We start from the raw sequence: 17768 nt of genomic DNA, 5'->3' as shown, positions 1-17768 counted from the left end.
CCTATCATGAACGCACACAGGAGATCAACGGTCAGTGAACATTTTCACTAAATAATACATTAGATTTTGTTTTTTCATGACAGGGCTTTGACTTTATCCCAGCAGAAAATAAAAGTACTGCCACCTTTTATCAGTATCATTCAAGTGAGGGTCGCAAAATACCCACCACACACACACACACACGCACACACATGCATGCACGCATACATTTGTGATACACTATATGGCCAAAAATGTGTATACACCCCCTTTGAATTAACGGTTTGGTAAGGACAGACATTTTGAGGGGCACTGTGGCCCAAATCATGAAAAGCGGAAAAGGAAATGCTTACTGTCCTTTCCCACTTTAGACACCGTCACATTATAGTAGAACCCATTTGTGTGACTGTCACTTTCAGTACAATTTTGATACATGTATTACATTTGGTTATTTCAGTGAATGAATCAGGGGTGTCAAATTTGGTCAGGTGAAAAGTCCAGAATCACTTTATGCTACTTTAATAACCAATATTTGGGTAAAACAAAGGTAATAATAAATAAATGATTATAGAATTAAACAGAGGCCTTCAGATTTCATACAGGGCCAACATACAAATGAGATAGGGGATATTAGCCAAAACAATAATGCAAATGCACTGGATAACTTTACTGCAGTTATAGACCTTACTGACAGCAGCGCCATCTTTGATTTTTGCCGGGAAAGACAACGAGGACGTGAGGCATTGACATACAGTCCCTTCAATGGGCTATACTGCAGTTTAAAGTGTATTTGGATCGTTCTGCGGACAAGACATCCTTCCAAGAACATTCAGTGAGTTGTGGAAATTCAGATGTGATCTAGGAGCTTTTTACAGCTTTATACCTTGCGTGCCATTGAAGAGAGTGTAAGTCTATCCCTCACAGCCTCGTTGTCATTCACATTAAAAATAAAATATGGCGCTGCCTTGAATAAGGTCTATTATCACATATTTTTACTGCATTGACTATTTAGCAGAAACAGAACACTTCTATTAAAATGAATGGGAGAAATTGGAGCATCCAACCAAGGAGCTCTTACGCACCCAACGGTCAATGGTAGAAAGGAAGTCCCGCCTTACAGGTAAAAGAGCCAATCACCTTTTAGATACAGACATCGCCTGTCAATCACCGCGAGAACGCACATGCGCATTAGCTATACAAGCTGGAAAAATTTCGCTTTTTATTGTGATCTGAGGGAAAGAAGCACAATTTATGATCCCAATGTTGTCAGATTGGTGTTTATTTTACAAACACAGACATAATATTACACGTTGTAAAATCAGACTATTCTTTATTGACTTGCACAGATTCATGCCTGTCAATCATAAATAACTGGGCGTGGACAAGCACACAGGGAGCGCTGGGATTGGCCGAGGGCTACGTGAATTATTCCTGGTCTTTCTCTTCTCCGTGAGTGATGATATGGACCAGATTCCGGTAGTCCAGGTTTCCCGCAGGGTCTGGGGGGAATGCGGTGAACATCTGCTCCATCTGAGGATGAGAGGTCAGTGGAACTGTCACTGTATCCATGGCAACCTGCAACCATCAGTATTAACCTTTAAGGTGTGTGAGACATCTCTCACCTCCTCGGCTGAAAATCTGTCCGCCTGTGTGGTCAGCATCTCGGTCACACTGAAAAGGAAACGGTTAAAAAACTCAATCAAAAACTTCTGATCCGGTGTAATCCACACACATGAAACCAATTAAAATTGACAACATTGAACATAATTAGTATTTAAATACTTATCTCACATCCCCCAATCAAAACATTCCCCCTCCCCCCCAAGTCGGATGAAGAAATGACCAAGGGGGACCCACTTGCCCACCCTAAAGGTCAAAATGCCACCCCTAATATCACATCCTATTACCGACCCTGACAGAGACACAAAGAAAATATTAAATATCTAACTATTCCTTCTTGAGTATTCCCTTCCCCTCGGGATCAAACACTTTGAAGGCGTTTAGGATGGTTTCCTCTGGATCAGCACCTATAATGAAATAAACACATGTCAGTGTTTAAATCCAACTCTCTGCGTATGAGAGCGCACAGTATATAGCAAGTGAATGAATTGCCTGTGCAAATGAAAAACCAGATGAAGTTTGTGCACGTGTTAAAATATCCATTTTGTTTTTAGAAGACTTACCCTTGAGTTTCTCTCCAAACATTGTGAGGAACACGGTGAAATTGATTGGTCCAGATGCTTCCTTTAGCATTTCATCAATCTCTTCCTGTTTCACATTGAGGCGTCCTGTCAATCAAAAGATATGGAAATAATAATAATAATGATAATAATTCAAATGGTAGAGAATTTATATATCTTATCATGGCAGTATTTGTTGTACTGCCTTGTTGTGAGTAAAAAAATCATTTTGGATTATGATGACTTCTTTACTGAAACAAACTCAAAAGTGAAAGGTCTGGAAGCATTACAGTAAAATGTGCTTAATTGCCTTGGGGTGAATTTTTTTTGTTGTTTTTTTTTTGAGAGATTCATTCAAATCATGCTTACATACGGAAGCCCCGAACCGTACTGTGAATAAAATTTCACTAAGTGAATTTTTTTTTTTTTTTTAGGTTTCTTAGCTCCGTCCTGTATGACGGCGTTTTAGTGCCACGTGAAAAAAAAAAAAAAAAATTTCAATCAAACATTTCGAGAATAAAGTCACAATTTAGAGAATAAAGTCGTAGCCTTATGAGATTAAAGTCGTAATATTTTGAGAATAAAGTCAAAATTACGAGAATAAAAAAGATTTTATTTAGATCTTGCTATTAGCGCAAATAAAAGTAATAAAAAGTAGTAAAAGTGAATTTTATTTAAAAGAGAACATTTTCAACCCATCATATCAGCAGTAATTAATCAAACACTGATCTAATGATGAAGGAGAACGTTATAGCTTGGCATATATCCAGATGCGCTGTGTAGTCAAGCACAATTGTTTTACAGTTATTCAATTTATCCAGGGGAAGGCTACAAGTGCACAGTGCCTAGAACTGTAACCAAATGATCTATTCATATTTACATAAGTTCAATACTGATGTCCGTCACTTTAATCCTTTGTGCATCTATTCAGGTCCCAGCCAAAGAAACAAAACTTTAGGCTACGTGAGAGCCCACATCACGTGCATTCATGTTGCATGCATTTTTTGCATCACTTTCATTAATCTCTATGAAGTTGAGAACTATTTGAAACCCCGTCTTACTAAAGCCATCATTAATTCTGTAATTAAAATCTGTAATAGTTAATACATTTCTGCGTTTTGGCAAGGTTACAAACAACTTCCATGTTTGTCAGTATTTCCACATTATTGTTATTTTGAGAAGACAAACTCATGGACATATTTAGCAAAGTTTCAGCACCTTTGGACTGGACAGCTCCCGTAACACTTAAATTCAACTTTAACGAGCAATCTGCGTGCTGGTTTGGGAAACAGCCGTCACACCATATTAAAATAACGAGCGACATTAGTTAAGATGATCTTAAATGCTTAAGTTGCAACGTTTTGGGAAACCCAGATATGGTTGGCTTTTTTATTGGTGTTTGCTCTCAAAACAATACAACAACTGAGGGGTTACCACATTCACTATGAATGAATTGTGCCCGGTAAATTCGCTATTTATTAGCGTGCTGCAGACCACTGAATTTGACCCTGTCTGGACTGTACATGTCCACTGTGATCCAGACACCAAAATCATCTCTTAAACATGCCGAAAAAGTGTGCTTGACAACACAGCGCATCTGGATATATGGCAACGCTCTTCTCCATCATTTGATCAGTGTTTGATTAATTACTGCTGATATGATGAGTTGGAAATGTTCTCAAACATCTCTTTTAAATAAAATTTATTTTACCGCCTACTTTTATTTGAGGTAATAGCGCAATCGAAATTTTGCTCAAGGCATTTTTGGTGAATGAAGCGCAATATACAATGAGCCTGCTAAAATAGATTGCGGGTGGTTAATGAATAAGATGTAGATTTTTGCGCTAAAATACCATGTGCAAAAGTTGCGCAACTTTTTAGTGAATCTGCACAATGTCTTGAAATGGACCTATATTGTTATTCTCGAAATCTTACGACTTTATTCCCGTAATTTTGACGTTATTCTCAAAATTTTATGACTTTATTCCCGTAATTTTGACATTTTTCTCGAACTTTTACGACTTTATTCTCGTAATTTTGATGTTATTCTCGAAATATTACGACTTTATTCCCATAATTTTGACGTTATTCTCAAAATTTTACAACTTTATTCTCGTAATTTTTACGTAATTCTCGAAATTTTACGACTTTATTCCCGTAATTTTGACATTATTCTCAAAATGTTATGACTTTATTCTCGTAATTTTGACGTTATTCTCAAAATTTTACGACTTTATTCCCGTAATTTTCACATTATTCTCGAAATATTATGACTTTATTCCCGTAATTTTCACATTATTCTCGAAATTTTATGACTTTATTCCCGTAATTTTGACGTTATTCTCGAAATTTTAAGACTTTATTCACGTAATTTTGACGTTACTCTCGAAATTTTAAGACTTTATTCTCGTAATTTTGACGTTATTCTCAAAATTTTACGACTTTATTCCCGTAATTTTCACATTATTCTCGAAATTTTATGACTTTATTCCCGTAATTTTGACGTTATTCTCGAAATTTTAAGACTTTATTCTCGTAATTTTGACGTTATTCTCAAAATTTTACGACTTTATTCCCGTAATTTTCACATTATTCTCGAAATATTATGACTTTATTCCCGTAATTTTCACATTATTCTCGAAATTTTATGACTTTATTCCCGTAATTTTGACGTTATTCTCGAAATTTTAAGACTTTATTCACGTAATTTTGACGTTACTCTCGAAATTTTACAACTATATTCTCTATTCTCGTAATTTTGACGTTATTCTCGAAAATTTACGACTTAATTCTCGTAATTTTGAGGTTATTCTCGAAATATTAAAACTTTATTTTCATAATTTGGACTTTATTCTCTAAATATTACGACTTTATTCTCGTAATTTTTACTTTTATTCTCGAAATATAACGACTTTATTCCTGTAATTTTGACTTTATTCTCGAAATATAATGACTTTATTCCCGTAATTTTTGAGACCGTCAACCCACGCATCTTATCATGTGGCTTGTTGAGTGGCATGTGGCCACGGAGACATTGCGCGCGTGGAGGCTTCATGCCATCCACTGTGGCATCCGTGCTCAACTCACCACGTGCCCCACTGAGAACGAACCACATTATAGTGACCACGAGGAGGTTACCCCATGTGACTCTACCCTCACTAGCAACCGGGCCAGTTTGGTTGCTTAGAAGACCTGGCTGGAGTCACTCAGCACACCCTGGGATTCGAACTAGCGAACTAACGAATGCCAGGGGTGATAGCCAGCGTCTTTTACCACTGAGCTACCCAGGCCCCCTTATCCCCATAATTATGACTTTATTCTTTTACATGGTACTAAAATGCCGTCGTAGGTCCTGAGCTTATGTCCTACAAAAAAAACAAACAAACAAAAAAATAAATAAAAAAAATAAAAATGCTAAAAAACAATTTCTCAACATTTTTTTCCCTCAAAAATATTTTTTTCTAAAAAAAATAAAATAAAACAATTTATCTAAAAAATAATTTATAAAAAAAATTAAAAATTGATTTATAGTTGTAGAATGCTCTAAAAAGAATGTTTTGTGAATCCTAATCAAGGAAAGACACATATATAATATTTGAGAGTCTACTAATACATGATATCCACAATTAAATGAATATACCTCAGGTTACATATTGATAATGTGCTTTTTTTTTTTTTTTATCCCCATTTTGCCCAATTTGGAATGCCCAATTCCCACTGCTTAGCAGATCCTCGTGGTGGCGCAGTTACTCACCTCAATCCGGGTGGTGGAGGACAAGTCTCAGTTGCCTCCGCTTCTGAGACCGTCAATCTGCGCATCTTATCACATGACTCGTTGTGTATGACACCGCGGAGACTCACAGCATGTGGAGGCTCATGCTACTCTCCGCGATCCACGCACAACTCACCACACGCCCCATTGAGAGCGAGAACCACTTATTGCGACCACGAGGAGGTTACCCCATGTGACTCTACCCTCCCTAGCAACCAGGCCAATTTGGTTGCTTAGGAGACCTGGCTGGAGTCACTCAGCACGCCCTGGATTCGAACTTGCATCAGTACTCGCTGAGCTACCCAGGCCCCTGATAATGTGCTTTTTTAATTTGTTGGCCCATTTAAACATGCGCTATATATACTTTGATTTTGAGAAAAAAACATTTTTGAGAGGAAAAAAAATAGTTTGAGAGAAAAAAATTTTTTGTGTGAAAATATTTTTTTGAGAGAATTTTTTTTGAGAGAGACAAAAAATGAATTTGAAAAAAAAGTTTAGAGACTAAAAGTAGGACATAGGCTTAAAAAAGGCACCAAGACACCTAAAAAAAAAATCACCTATTGAAATGTTTTTTTCACAGTGCGGTTTCGGAGCTTCCGTACTTACATTATCAAAGAAAAACCACAAGCGAATTACAGCATCAGGTGCTTTATGGTGAATATTATCAAAGGTTAAAGGGATAGTTCACCCAAAACTTTCACATTCTGAAACTTTCCTATCATATCACTTCTGAAGACATGGATTAAACCATTGGAATTGTATGGATTACTTTTATGCTGCCTTTATGTGCTTTTTGGAGCTTCAAAATTCTGGGCACCATTCACTTGCATTGTATGAACCTACAGAGCTGAAATATTCTTCTAAAAAGCTTCATTTGTGTTCAGCAGAAGAAATAAAGTCATACACATCTGGGATAACATGAGGGTGAGTAAATGATGAGATGATTTTCCTTTTTAGTTGAACTATCCCTTTAATGCTGCATTCTGTTCTTACGGAATAAACAATTTTGCACTATTAGAAATATGCTTATGTTGTTTACAGTCTCAGTTGTCTCATATGTTTACTAAACTTGTCTAAACAAACCTAAAGCTGCAAACGTGTCTCTCAGGTCATTCTTGTCAATGAAGCCATCTCTGTTCTGATCCATGATGGTGAACGCCTGAAAACATGGAGAAGAAACATGTCATCCCAGACAGAAATGGTATTGTATATAATGATACTGCAAAATATTTCCTTGTGGAGTAAGAAAAATAAACTTGTTTTCCCTGTGAATCAAGTTTTTCTTCTTCTTGTTATAAGCTTAAACGCTACTAAATGTTGTAAGATTTCTCTGACATAAGAAAACATTTCTAATGTCATTTTGCTTCTTAACTAAATTTATCTTGGTTTAAGAATGTTTAGATATTTTACTGGAAAGACAAAACTTAGTAAAAAAAGATCTAATGGAGATTTAATGTTACGGAGCCCCTTAGAGGAAAGGGCGAGATATTTTTCTGATATAGTTTTGCATTCCCTCGCAATAAATTTACCATGTTTTTACTAAAATAACCATATTTTAACCTTGATATTCTTAGTAATATAGTAAACCATAGTAATAATACAGAAAAAACTATGTTAATACAAATCATAATTTTGTGGATATCTTGATAATGAATAGTGACACTTTGAATAGTGTTCACAATATTACTATAGTAAAACCATGGTATTTGCATAGTAAAACCATAATACCCACAAAATTATGGTTTTTATTACCATAGTTTTCGTTTTCCTGTATTATCGCTATGGTTTCATTACGAATATCATGGTTAAAATATGGTTACTGTAGTATAACCATGGTAAATGTATTACGAGGGCACGCAAAACTGTTGCTAGGGAATGCAAAACTGATTGTGAGGGAACGCAAAACTGATTGCGAGGGAACGCAAAACTGATTGTGAGGGAACGCAAAACTGATTGCGAGGGAACGCAAAACTGATTGCGAGGGAAAGTAAAACTGATTGCGAGGGAAAGTAAAACTGATTGCGAGGGAAAGTAAAACTGATTGGGAGGGAACGCAAAACTGATTGTGAGGGAACGCAAAACTAATTGCGAGGGAACGCAAAACTGATTGCGAGGGAACTCAAAACTGATTGCGAGGGAACTCAAAACTAATTGTGAGGGAACTCAAAACTGATTGCGAGGGAACGCAGAACGCAAAACTGATTGCGAGGGAACGCAAAACTGATTGCGAGGGAACGCAAAACTGATTGCGAGGGAAAGTAAAACTGATTGCGAGGAACGCAAAACTGATTGCGAGGGAAAGTAAAACTGATTGCGAGGGAAAGTAAAACTGATTGCGGGGAACGCAAAACTGATTGCGAGGGAAAGTAAAACTGATTGCGAGGGAACGCAAAACTGATTGCGAGGGAACGCAAAACTGATTGAGAGGGAACGCAAAACTGATTGCGAGGGAACGCAAAACTGATTGGGAGGGAACGCAAAACTGATTGGGAGGGAACGCAAAACTGATTGTGAGGGAACTCAAAACTAATTGTGAGGGAACGCAAAACTGATTGCGAAGGAATGCAAATCTGATTGGGAGGGATTTTTTATACATGTGCAGTAATGGATTGTACTACTGACTGTGTATGTGTAGTGGGTATTGTGGCAGTGTTGGGTGTTGTTTTGTGCTCTCTCTCTCTCTCTCTCCCTCATTGCACAGGTTAATGGGCACCAGCTGACTTTAGTTACCATCAATTGCTGGCTTGCTTCTGGAGGGAGAGCTTGTGGATAAAGCTGGAGAGGAAACTCACTTTAGGGAGGCCTTTAGTCTCCAGGCTGCTGAGACTTTATTTCTCGTGTCCCAGACTTTAGCAGTTGTGTTATGGTTGCACTAGTGTTTCTCTTGTTGTATTTAATAACAAACCTGCTGTTCACTGAAGTAGATTTGGTGAGTTGTTATTTCTGTTTCACAAATTAAGCATTTTGTTACTCTTAAAGAGAGACTTAATTGTTTATAATTTAATTGTTATTTTGGAAGCAGTAGGGAGGTGGATGCCATTTGTTAATGTCCATGTTTTCTCCTGTGTTTAGGTTAGAGTGGGAGTAAGGTAAGAGTTTTGTTGTTTACTTGAATTTTATTTTGAAAGCATAGTAAGTACTCCCCTAAAAGTCAGAAGAACTTTATGTTTGTTATTTTGGCCTGGTCCCCTTCTGACATCTTTTTGAAGCTTCCCTTTTGTATTTTGCACTTGACAATAAATCTTACTTTTGAGTTTTTCTAAAATCTGACTGATTTTTGTGGAGTGCTGGGACAGGAGAGGAGAGCTCTTGGGTTGCCTGTAAAGTGTTATATATATATATATATATATATATTCTGTTCATAAATTTCCTTGTTACCCCCAGCCCTAGACTGGGGAGCCATGTAACAGCAAGGGAATACAAAACTGATTGTGAGGGAACGCAAAACTGATTGCGAGGGAACGCAAAACTGATTGGGAGGGGAACTCAAAACTGATTGCGAGGGAAAGTAAAACTGATTGCGAGGGAATACAAAACTGATTGCGAGGGAACGCAAAACTGATTGCGAGGGAACGCAAAACTGATTGCGAGGGAACGCAAAACTGATTGGGAGGGGAACTCAAAACTGATTGCGAGGGAAAGTAAAAATGATTGCGAGGGAATACAAAACTGATTGCGAGGGAACGCAAAACTGATTGCGAGGGAACGCAAAACTGATTGCGGGGGAACTCAAAACTGATTGCGAGGGAACGCAAAACTGATTGCGAGGGAACTCAAAACTGATTGCGAGGGAACGCAAAACTGATTGCGAGGGAACTCAAAACTGATTGCGAGGGAACTCAAAACTGATTGCGAGGGAACACAAAACTGATTGGGAGGGTAAGTAAAACTGTTGCTAGGGAACGCAAAACTGATTGCTAGGGAACTCAAAACTAATTGCGAGGGATCTCAAAGCTGATTGAGAGGGAACACAAAACTGATTGGGAGGGAACGCAAAGCTGATTGAGAGGGAACGCAAAACTGATTGCGAGGGAACTCAAAACTAATTGCGAGGGAACTCAAAGCTGATTGAGAGGGAACGCAAAACTGATTGCGAGGGAACGCAAAACTGATTGGGAGGGAACTCAAAACTGTTTGCGAGGGAACGCAAAGCTGATTGCGAGGGAATGCAAAACTATTGCTAGGGAACGCAAAACTGATTGGGAGGGAACGCAAAACTGATTGGAAGGGAACGCAAAACTGATTGGGAGGGAACGCAAAACTGATTGGAAGGGAACGCAAAACTGATTGGGAGGGAACTCAAAACTGATTGGGAGTGAACGCAAAACTGATTGCGAGGGAGCACAAAACTGATTGCGAGGGAACACAAAACTGATTGGGAGGGAACTCAAAACTGATTGGGAGGGAAAGTAAAACTGATTGCGGGGGAACGCAAAGCTGATTGGGAGGGAAAGTAAAACTGATTGCGGGGGAACTCAAAACTGATTGGGAGGGAAAGTAAAACTGATTGCAAAGGAAAGTAAAACTGATTGCGAGGGAACGCAAAACTGATTGCGAGGGCACTCAAAGCTGATTGGGAGGGAACGCAAAACTGATTGTGAGGGAGCACAAAACTGATTGGGAGGGAACGCAAAACTGTTGCTAGGGAACGCAAAACTGATTGCGAGGGAACGCAAAACTGATTGCGAGGGAACGCAAAACTGATTGCTAGGGAACGCAAAACTGATTGGGAGGGAACGCAAAACTGTTGCTAGGGAACGCAAAACTGATTGGGAGGGAATGCAAAACTGATTGCGAGGGAAGCAAAACTGATTGCGAGGGAATGTAAAACTGATTGAGAGGGAATGTAAAACTATCTCAGAAAAGAAATCCCACTCTGTCCTCTAAGGGGCTCCATGTAATGGAGATATATTGTATTGAAATATCAACTTTCAATGCAAACGTTTCTCCTAAAATTCCATTGGAGAGATAAAAATGGAAACAAATGAGACAATTGTTGAGTAAAAGTAATGTGGATAGCATAGTTTAGAATTTTAATTGCGGACTTTGGTATCTTGGCAAATCTGAGCACATTTTGAGACACTGTTGAGATCTCTTCTGAAACTCAAGAGGAGTCTAAAGAAGCAACAGGAAAATAAAACACTGGTTTCTGTTTAATCTCATTGCTGTCTAGGAGAAACATCTGAGATAAAGAGATCTCATTTGTGATATTTCCTTCCATAAATTATAATGGCACAATTCCAAAGATACTGGAAAGATTGGGAATTCCACACATGTGCCAGTTATCCCAACAGAATACTGTGAATCTGGTATGTTGAGAAGTTCCTCTATAAATATATATCAGCCCTCAATAGGGATCAGACGGGAATATCAGATTGCACAGTGCAGTCGCCGCCGACGCCTCGCAGACAATACCAGCTGCGCTCATTCAAAATAACTCTCTAAAGAGTCAAAGAGACATCTGACCTCCTTGAACTCCTGGATCTGAGCTTGTTCAAACATGGAGAACACGTTGGAGTTTGCTCCCTCTGCTGCTCTTTTCTTTGCTTTCTTGGGCGCCTGCAGAAAACAAACATCTAGGTGATTAATAGTTTAAGTTAAACACACAAGAAGTGGCTCACTTTTAATTTCTGAGTGTGAATCTGAATTGAATTGGCCACACCCAACAGGATGTTGAATTGGGATTTGAGTTAGTGTAACAGGAAGAGGAATTTGACGCAGTTGCACAACAGAGGAATTTCTTTAGTCCAACAAACCAACAAAATGGGCAAGGTTTCCATCTTGTAAGCTGCTTCAAGTTGTTTGGCTCCAGATTGAAAACTCTGGTGTCAATTAGAGCAATCTGGGAAATGATGTGTTCTTCCACCACAGTCCATCGAATAAAATAAAACGTTTTAAATATAATGAAATAAACCATGATCTATACCTTTAGTTTCATGAATTTATCTACTGGTCCCACAACAGATATTACAACTACACATGGATCCAAGCATCCGTCAGACATCATTTAACATCTAACATCTCGTTTCCTTGTTTGCCTCAAAATTACAATTGTTTCTGTCATCATTTACTCACCCACATGTCATTACAAACCATTATGACTTTCTTCTATGAAACATAAAATGAGACGACAGTATGTTCACACATGCAGCGTTTTCCAGAACACTGACTGCAAATGTCATGTTAGAGGTCATGCGTGAACATGACCCTTTTTGAAAATACTGGTAAAGTTTGCTCTGGCAATTTCCCTTTATGGGAAGTTCTATCATAAGTACCTATAAATGTCCATTTTGATGGTATGTGTGAACAGCATATGTGGTACATTTACCAGCAAAGGCAACCCAATGATTTTCCTGTAATTTACCTGGTTGCACGTGTGAAAGGGGCTCTTCAGTGAATAACGATTTATATTTCAGGCTGTTTCTCACAGAAAGCTATCGCATGTTTTCAGAAGACTTGGAATGTAGCGCACAAATAGTATGGACTACTTTTATGGTGCTTTTTAGTCATTTTCTAAGCTTGACCGCCATTTCTATCCATCCACTGTAATTATATGGAAAAGAGCTGCATAATCATTCTGCTATACATTTCCTTTTGGGGTTGATTTATGGATGAACTATCCCTTTAAATCCTCTCTTCGCCTGTATTCTTCTTTACACAATCCTAATATCCCCAAAGCTCGTTTCCTTTAGCTTGTTTAAATCCAGCGATTCAGGCAACCAACATTAAAATGAGTGGTGTTTAATATATATATATATATATATTTCATACATAGGTAGCAGGCATGCTGATTGCCGATATAATGACGATATGCACATAATCCAATCGCAAATCTTGGGGGCCCCGCCCAGAGTGTTATAATTGGCCAATCTATTGAAGATAGACCCTATCTTTGATATTTCTTCACTTTATTCTCTGCTGAAATATATCCTGTTAATGTTCCTATATTTCTGTCAGTTAGAAAGTGTAAATCTGATGCGCAACATCAAGTCTATAGTGCGTCAGCATTTACATTTACATTTTAAACCACAGACATGTTTAGTAAGTTCTGTTGTTTTGTGTGCAGCTGTGTTGTGTTCTGTTGTCACTATCGCTGTTTTTAGATAAAACGAGTTTCCTCTTGAACGCCCCAATGTCACGAGGGCGTCTGCGTGAACTGTTGCTCTCGTGTCCTATCATGAACGCACACAGGAGATCAACGGTCAGTGAACATTCTCACTAAATAATACATTAGATTTCAGTTTCTCATCAAATCTTATCGTATGCTTTCATAACAATCATGAGTCTCATGAATAATTTATTAGACTTCTGAATTATACTTTTGTGTTCTTTTGAAGCTTGAAGAGGTGGTCACCATAAACTGCCATTGTATGACATCACTGAGCACAATTTGTTTTTTCACAATTTCTCCCTTTGTGTTAAGAAACAAAAAGAAAGTCATATAGTGTTATAACAACACAGGCGTGTGTAAACAATGACTGAATTTACATTTTTGGGTGAACTGTCCCTTTAAATAAACTACATACAATATAATTTAGAACCCCCCCAATGTACATAGCTGATATTAAAAATAAGAAGAAACATAATTATTCATACACAGCGATGTCTGGGAACACAGGAGTATTGTTGTTTACTGTAATTAACAATAGTTTACTGTAAAAAAGTACATGTATTCTCTTGTTAAACATAATATACATTTTTACCGTTAATTATATGGTAAAATCATACTTTTTTACATCTAAAAAAACAACAATATTGCACCGTAAAATTACATGTATTGTCATGTATTTTTTAACGTATATGTTAAGGTAACTACCCTTTAACCAGTTAACGTTTTTTTACTGTAGCATCTTTACATTCGTATACCCTTAAAATGACAGACATTTTTAACTGTGCATGACTTGTGGAAAATTAGACGTTTTTGATAGTTTAATACAGTGCATGTCATTGAAGAAACGGTAAGTTAATCCCTCACAGCCTCGTTATCATTCCTGTCAAAAATCAAAAGTGTGTGCAGATAATTGCTGTGAAGAATTGAAGACTTCTTTTACACAATATTTATGTGCAAATCACTAAACAGAAAATGTACATTATCCATTTACAAGGCTGTTGGTAGAGTTTGGAACTGACCCAAGGGGGGAATAAACATTATTTAAGGAGATATTTGAATAATAATGGCCAAATTTCGGCCTGGCTGATTTTAGATCAGTCACTAATTAAAATCCAGCACAGCAAACACTCTACAGCTATTCTGATTCTCAAACCCACACTAAACCTACAGGTTGTTCTGGTTACTCACCATGAGCAGTGCTGGACGGGGGCGTTCACAACAACGAGGAACTCCTGAACTTCAGCTGGACAATGAGGCACGGATGGACGGTCTTTTGTAGATTAGCTGTGCTGTTGTCTACTGGCTGATATAAATAACACATGCACTGTTTAGGAAGTGACAGGTAGATAATACTTCATACATACACACACACACACTGGTCTGTACCCCAACCTCAAGGTCCATTGTGATTTAGGAACAACAGTGGTTTAGAATAGCACGGGCCTTGTTCTCTGGAGGACGAATGGAAGAGATGTTTTGCCATTCCTCAGCTGTTTGATTCACTGACGCCCATCCATGTCTCATCTCGCCTCTCTTTCTGTCGGCTGTATTTCCAAATCTTTCTCACTTTGAGAGGTGTTTATATTCAGATCACATCATTTCTACATTGCTGGCTTCCCTTAACTTTTGTGAGAAAGTCATTACCAGTAGGCTACCTTTATTTTACAGAACCATGCCATAGGGTTCCCCCCACTTTTCAACTGGCTTACTGTTCATTATACGTGTAAATAAATGACATGAGTTAAAATTATTTTATTATTTGTGAAGTGATATGAGAGGCATGAAACTATAGCACATCTATGTAGAAATGATTCAGTTTAGAGTCATTTATCACAAGCCCTAATATGTGCAGGATATGAATTAGAGATACACTATATTGCCAAAAGTATTCGCTCATCTGCCTTTAGACGCATATGAACTTAAGTGACATCCCATTCTTAATCCATAGGGTTTAATATGACGTCGGCCCACCCTTTGCAGCTATAACAGCTTCAGCTCTTCTGGGAAGGCTTTCCACAAGGTTTAGGAGTGTGTTTATGGGAATTTTTGACCATTCTTCCAGAAGCGCATTTGTGAGGTCAGACACTGATGTTGGACGAGAAGGCCTGGCTCGCAGTCTTCGCTCTAATCATCCCAAAGGTGCTCTATCGGGTTGAGGTCAGGACTCTGTGCATGCCAGTCAAGTTCTTCCACACCAAACTCGCTCATCCATGTCTTTATGGACCTTGCTTTGTGCACTGGTGCGCAGTCATGTTGGAACAGGAAGGGGCCATCCCCAAACTGTTCCCACAAAGTTGGGAGCATGGAATTGTCCAAAATCTCTTGGTATGCTGAAGCATTCAGAGTTCCTTTCACTGGAACTAAGGGGCCAAGCCCAGCTCCTGAAAAACAACCCCACACCATAATCCCCCCTCCACCAAACTTCACAGTTGGCACAATGCAGTCAGACAAGTACCGTTCTCCTGGCAACCGCCAAACCCAGACTCGTCCATCAGATTGCCAGTTGGAGAAGCGTGATTCGTCACTCCAGAGAACGCGTCTCCACTGCTCTAGAGTCCAGTGGCGGCGTGCTTTACACCACTGCATCCAACGTTTTGCATTGCACTTGGTGATGTACGGCTTGGATGCAGCTGCTCGGCCATGGAAACCCATTCCATGAAGCTCTCTATGCACTGTTCTTGAGCTAATCTGAAGGCCACATGAACTTTGGAGGTCTGTAGCGATTGACTCTGCAGAAAGTTGGCGACCTCTGCGCACCATGCGCCTCAGCATCCGCTGACCCCGCTCTGTCATTTTACGTGGCCTACCACTTCGTGGCTGAGTTGCTGTCATTCCCAATCGCTTCCACTTTGTTATAATAGCACTGACAGTTGACTGTGGAATATTTAGTAGCGAGGAAATTTCACGACTGGACTTGTTGCACTGGTGGCATCCTATCACAGTACCACGCTGGAATTCACTGAGCTCCTGAGAGCGGCCCATTCTTTCACAAATGTTTGTAGAAGCAGTCTGCATGCCTAGGTGCTTCATTTTATACACCTGTGGCTATGGAAATGATTGGAACACCTGAATTCAATTATTTGGATGGGTGAGCGAATACTTTTGGCAATATAGTGTATCTTAAATTTTGACCATTTATAATGCTAATTCTTCAAATCAGCAGTGGAATTACTACAAGCGGAAATGCTAGTTTTTAATCAGTAATTAGGTTTTCATTAGTGAAAACGATAATTCTTTTTTGTTATTAACAGTTTTTATTGATTCCATCCACAAGACAAACACAACATAAAACACGGAATCAATTATATATATTAACCCCCCCCCCACCGAAACACGCACTACAGTGGTCACTTACAATAAGAACATTAACAAAAAAAAAACATAAAAAAATATACTTTCAAAAAACAAGAATGCACATACACATCAAACTAAAAATTAAAAATCCCTCTCCATGGCCCCTCCCCGAGAACCCTCCAAAAAAGCCAAATATCCACCCCACTTCCTATCATATAAATCCCATTTTCCCAGCCTTCTAAAAATCACCTCCACAAATGCTGCCAACCTGCCCATCTCCCCGCACCACTCCCGAAATAAGGGTGCCCCAGCCGTCTTCCACCCCCTAAGGATAATTTGTCTGCCAGCCATAACAACTTTTTAAGTGACTATCCCCAAAATTAATGACCGCCCCATCACCTAATATGCAGAGTCTGGGGCAAAATGAAAATTGAGTGTCTAATACGAAAACGATAATTCTTGATATAAGAATGCAGTCATTACTTACAGTACACAATAAATACACATTATATCTGTTGAATTTTACAGATATCTAAAATTAAGTTCTTACTAGTTGAAATCAGCAGCAAAGCATTAATTTCTTGTAAATTACCATTTATGATATCAATAATAACATGGTTACTTGTGCAAATGTCCATTCTTGATATCAGTAAAAAAATTAATTTTAGATATCTGTAATGTGATTGTAACTACAGTGGCAAGAAAACGTTTGTGAGCCCTTTGGAATTACTTCTAAAAAATTTGTCTTCAAATCCGGTTTGATCTTAATCTAAGTAACAACAATGAACAAACACAATCTGTTTTAACTAATAACACACAAATTATTATATTGTTCTTGTACATACTGAATACATAGTTAGACAAACTGTCTATAAATGGAGATGATTTAGTACTATAGGTACTCTCTCTAGAAGTGGCCGTCCAGTCAAGATGACTCAAAGTGCACACTGCAGAATGCTCAGTGAGGTAGAAACAACCCCTAGAGTGACTGATAAAGACTTGAAGGAATCATTGGAACTGGTTAACATCTCTGTTCATGAGTCTACTATACAGAAAACATTAAACAGGTATGGTGTTCATGGCAGGACATCATGAAGGAAGCCGCTGCTTTCCTACAAAAACATTTCTGCACACCTGAAGTTTGCCAAAGACCACCTTGACACTCCACAACACTACTGGGAAAATGTTTTGCGGACTGATGGAAGTAAAGTTGAATTGTTTGGGAAGAACACACAGCACTACGAAATCCATTTCCAGATATCTGAAATTCCAAATGTAACCTGTTGAAACATTTACAGATATCAAAAATGACCATTTTCACTAGTTGTAATTCAGTTGTTGATATGATGAATGGATATTTGCACTAGTAACGTTGTAATTATTGATATCAAAACTTAGCATTTTTTACTATTATGAAGTGCTTTGCTGATAT

General features: G+C 38.3%; 1 protein-coding gene and 1 long non-coding RNA gene across 2 annotated transcripts in view; both read right to left on the bottom strand.

The window, feature by feature from the left end:
• LOC127423824 (uncharacterized) overlaps positions 1-17768 on the bottom strand; it is a 73722-nt gene that overhangs the window by 41764 nt on the left and 14190 nt on the right. The window lies entirely within an intron of this gene.
• Positions 1250-14282, bottom strand: LOC127423743 (myosin regulatory light chain 2, ventricular/cardiac muscle isoform-like). The gene is made up of 7 exons (XM_051668294.1): positions 14231-14282; positions 11398-11490; positions 7015-7090; positions 2163-2267; positions 1928-2006; positions 1602-1650; positions 1250-1509 (listed from the first exon to the last, which is right to left on the bottom strand). Exons 1-7 carry the CDS (start codon positions 14231-14233, stop codon positions 1405-1407), a joined length of 510 nt encoding a protein of 169 aa, XP_051524254.1. The 5' UTR covers positions 14234-14282; the 3' UTR covers positions 1250-1404.

The sequence above is a fragment of the Myxocyprinus asiaticus genome, chromosome 3 (assembly GCF_019703515.2).
Source record: "Myxocyprinus asiaticus isolate MX2 ecotype Aquarium Trade chromosome 3, UBuf_Myxa_2, whole genome shotgun sequence".
Classification (NCBI taxonomy): Eukaryota; Metazoa; Chordata; class Actinopteri; order Cypriniformes; family Catostomidae; genus Myxocyprinus; species Myxocyprinus asiaticus.
The sequence above is the reverse complement of the archived record's forward strand: the minus strand, read 5'-3'. Positions and strand labels throughout refer to the sequence as shown.

Bases quoted from the DNA above. Each gene is read 5' to 3' on its own strand.
- LOC127423743 (XM_051668294.1), bottom strand. The intron at 2,007-2,162 runs GTAAGTCTTCTA...ATTTCATTATAG, and splicing joins GTTTGGAGAGAAACTCAAGG to GTGCTGATCCAGAGGAAACC. The intron at 1,510-1,601 runs GTGAGAGATGTC...TCTCATCCTCAG, and splicing joins ACAGATTTTCAGCCGAGGAG to ATGGAGCAGATGTTCACCGC.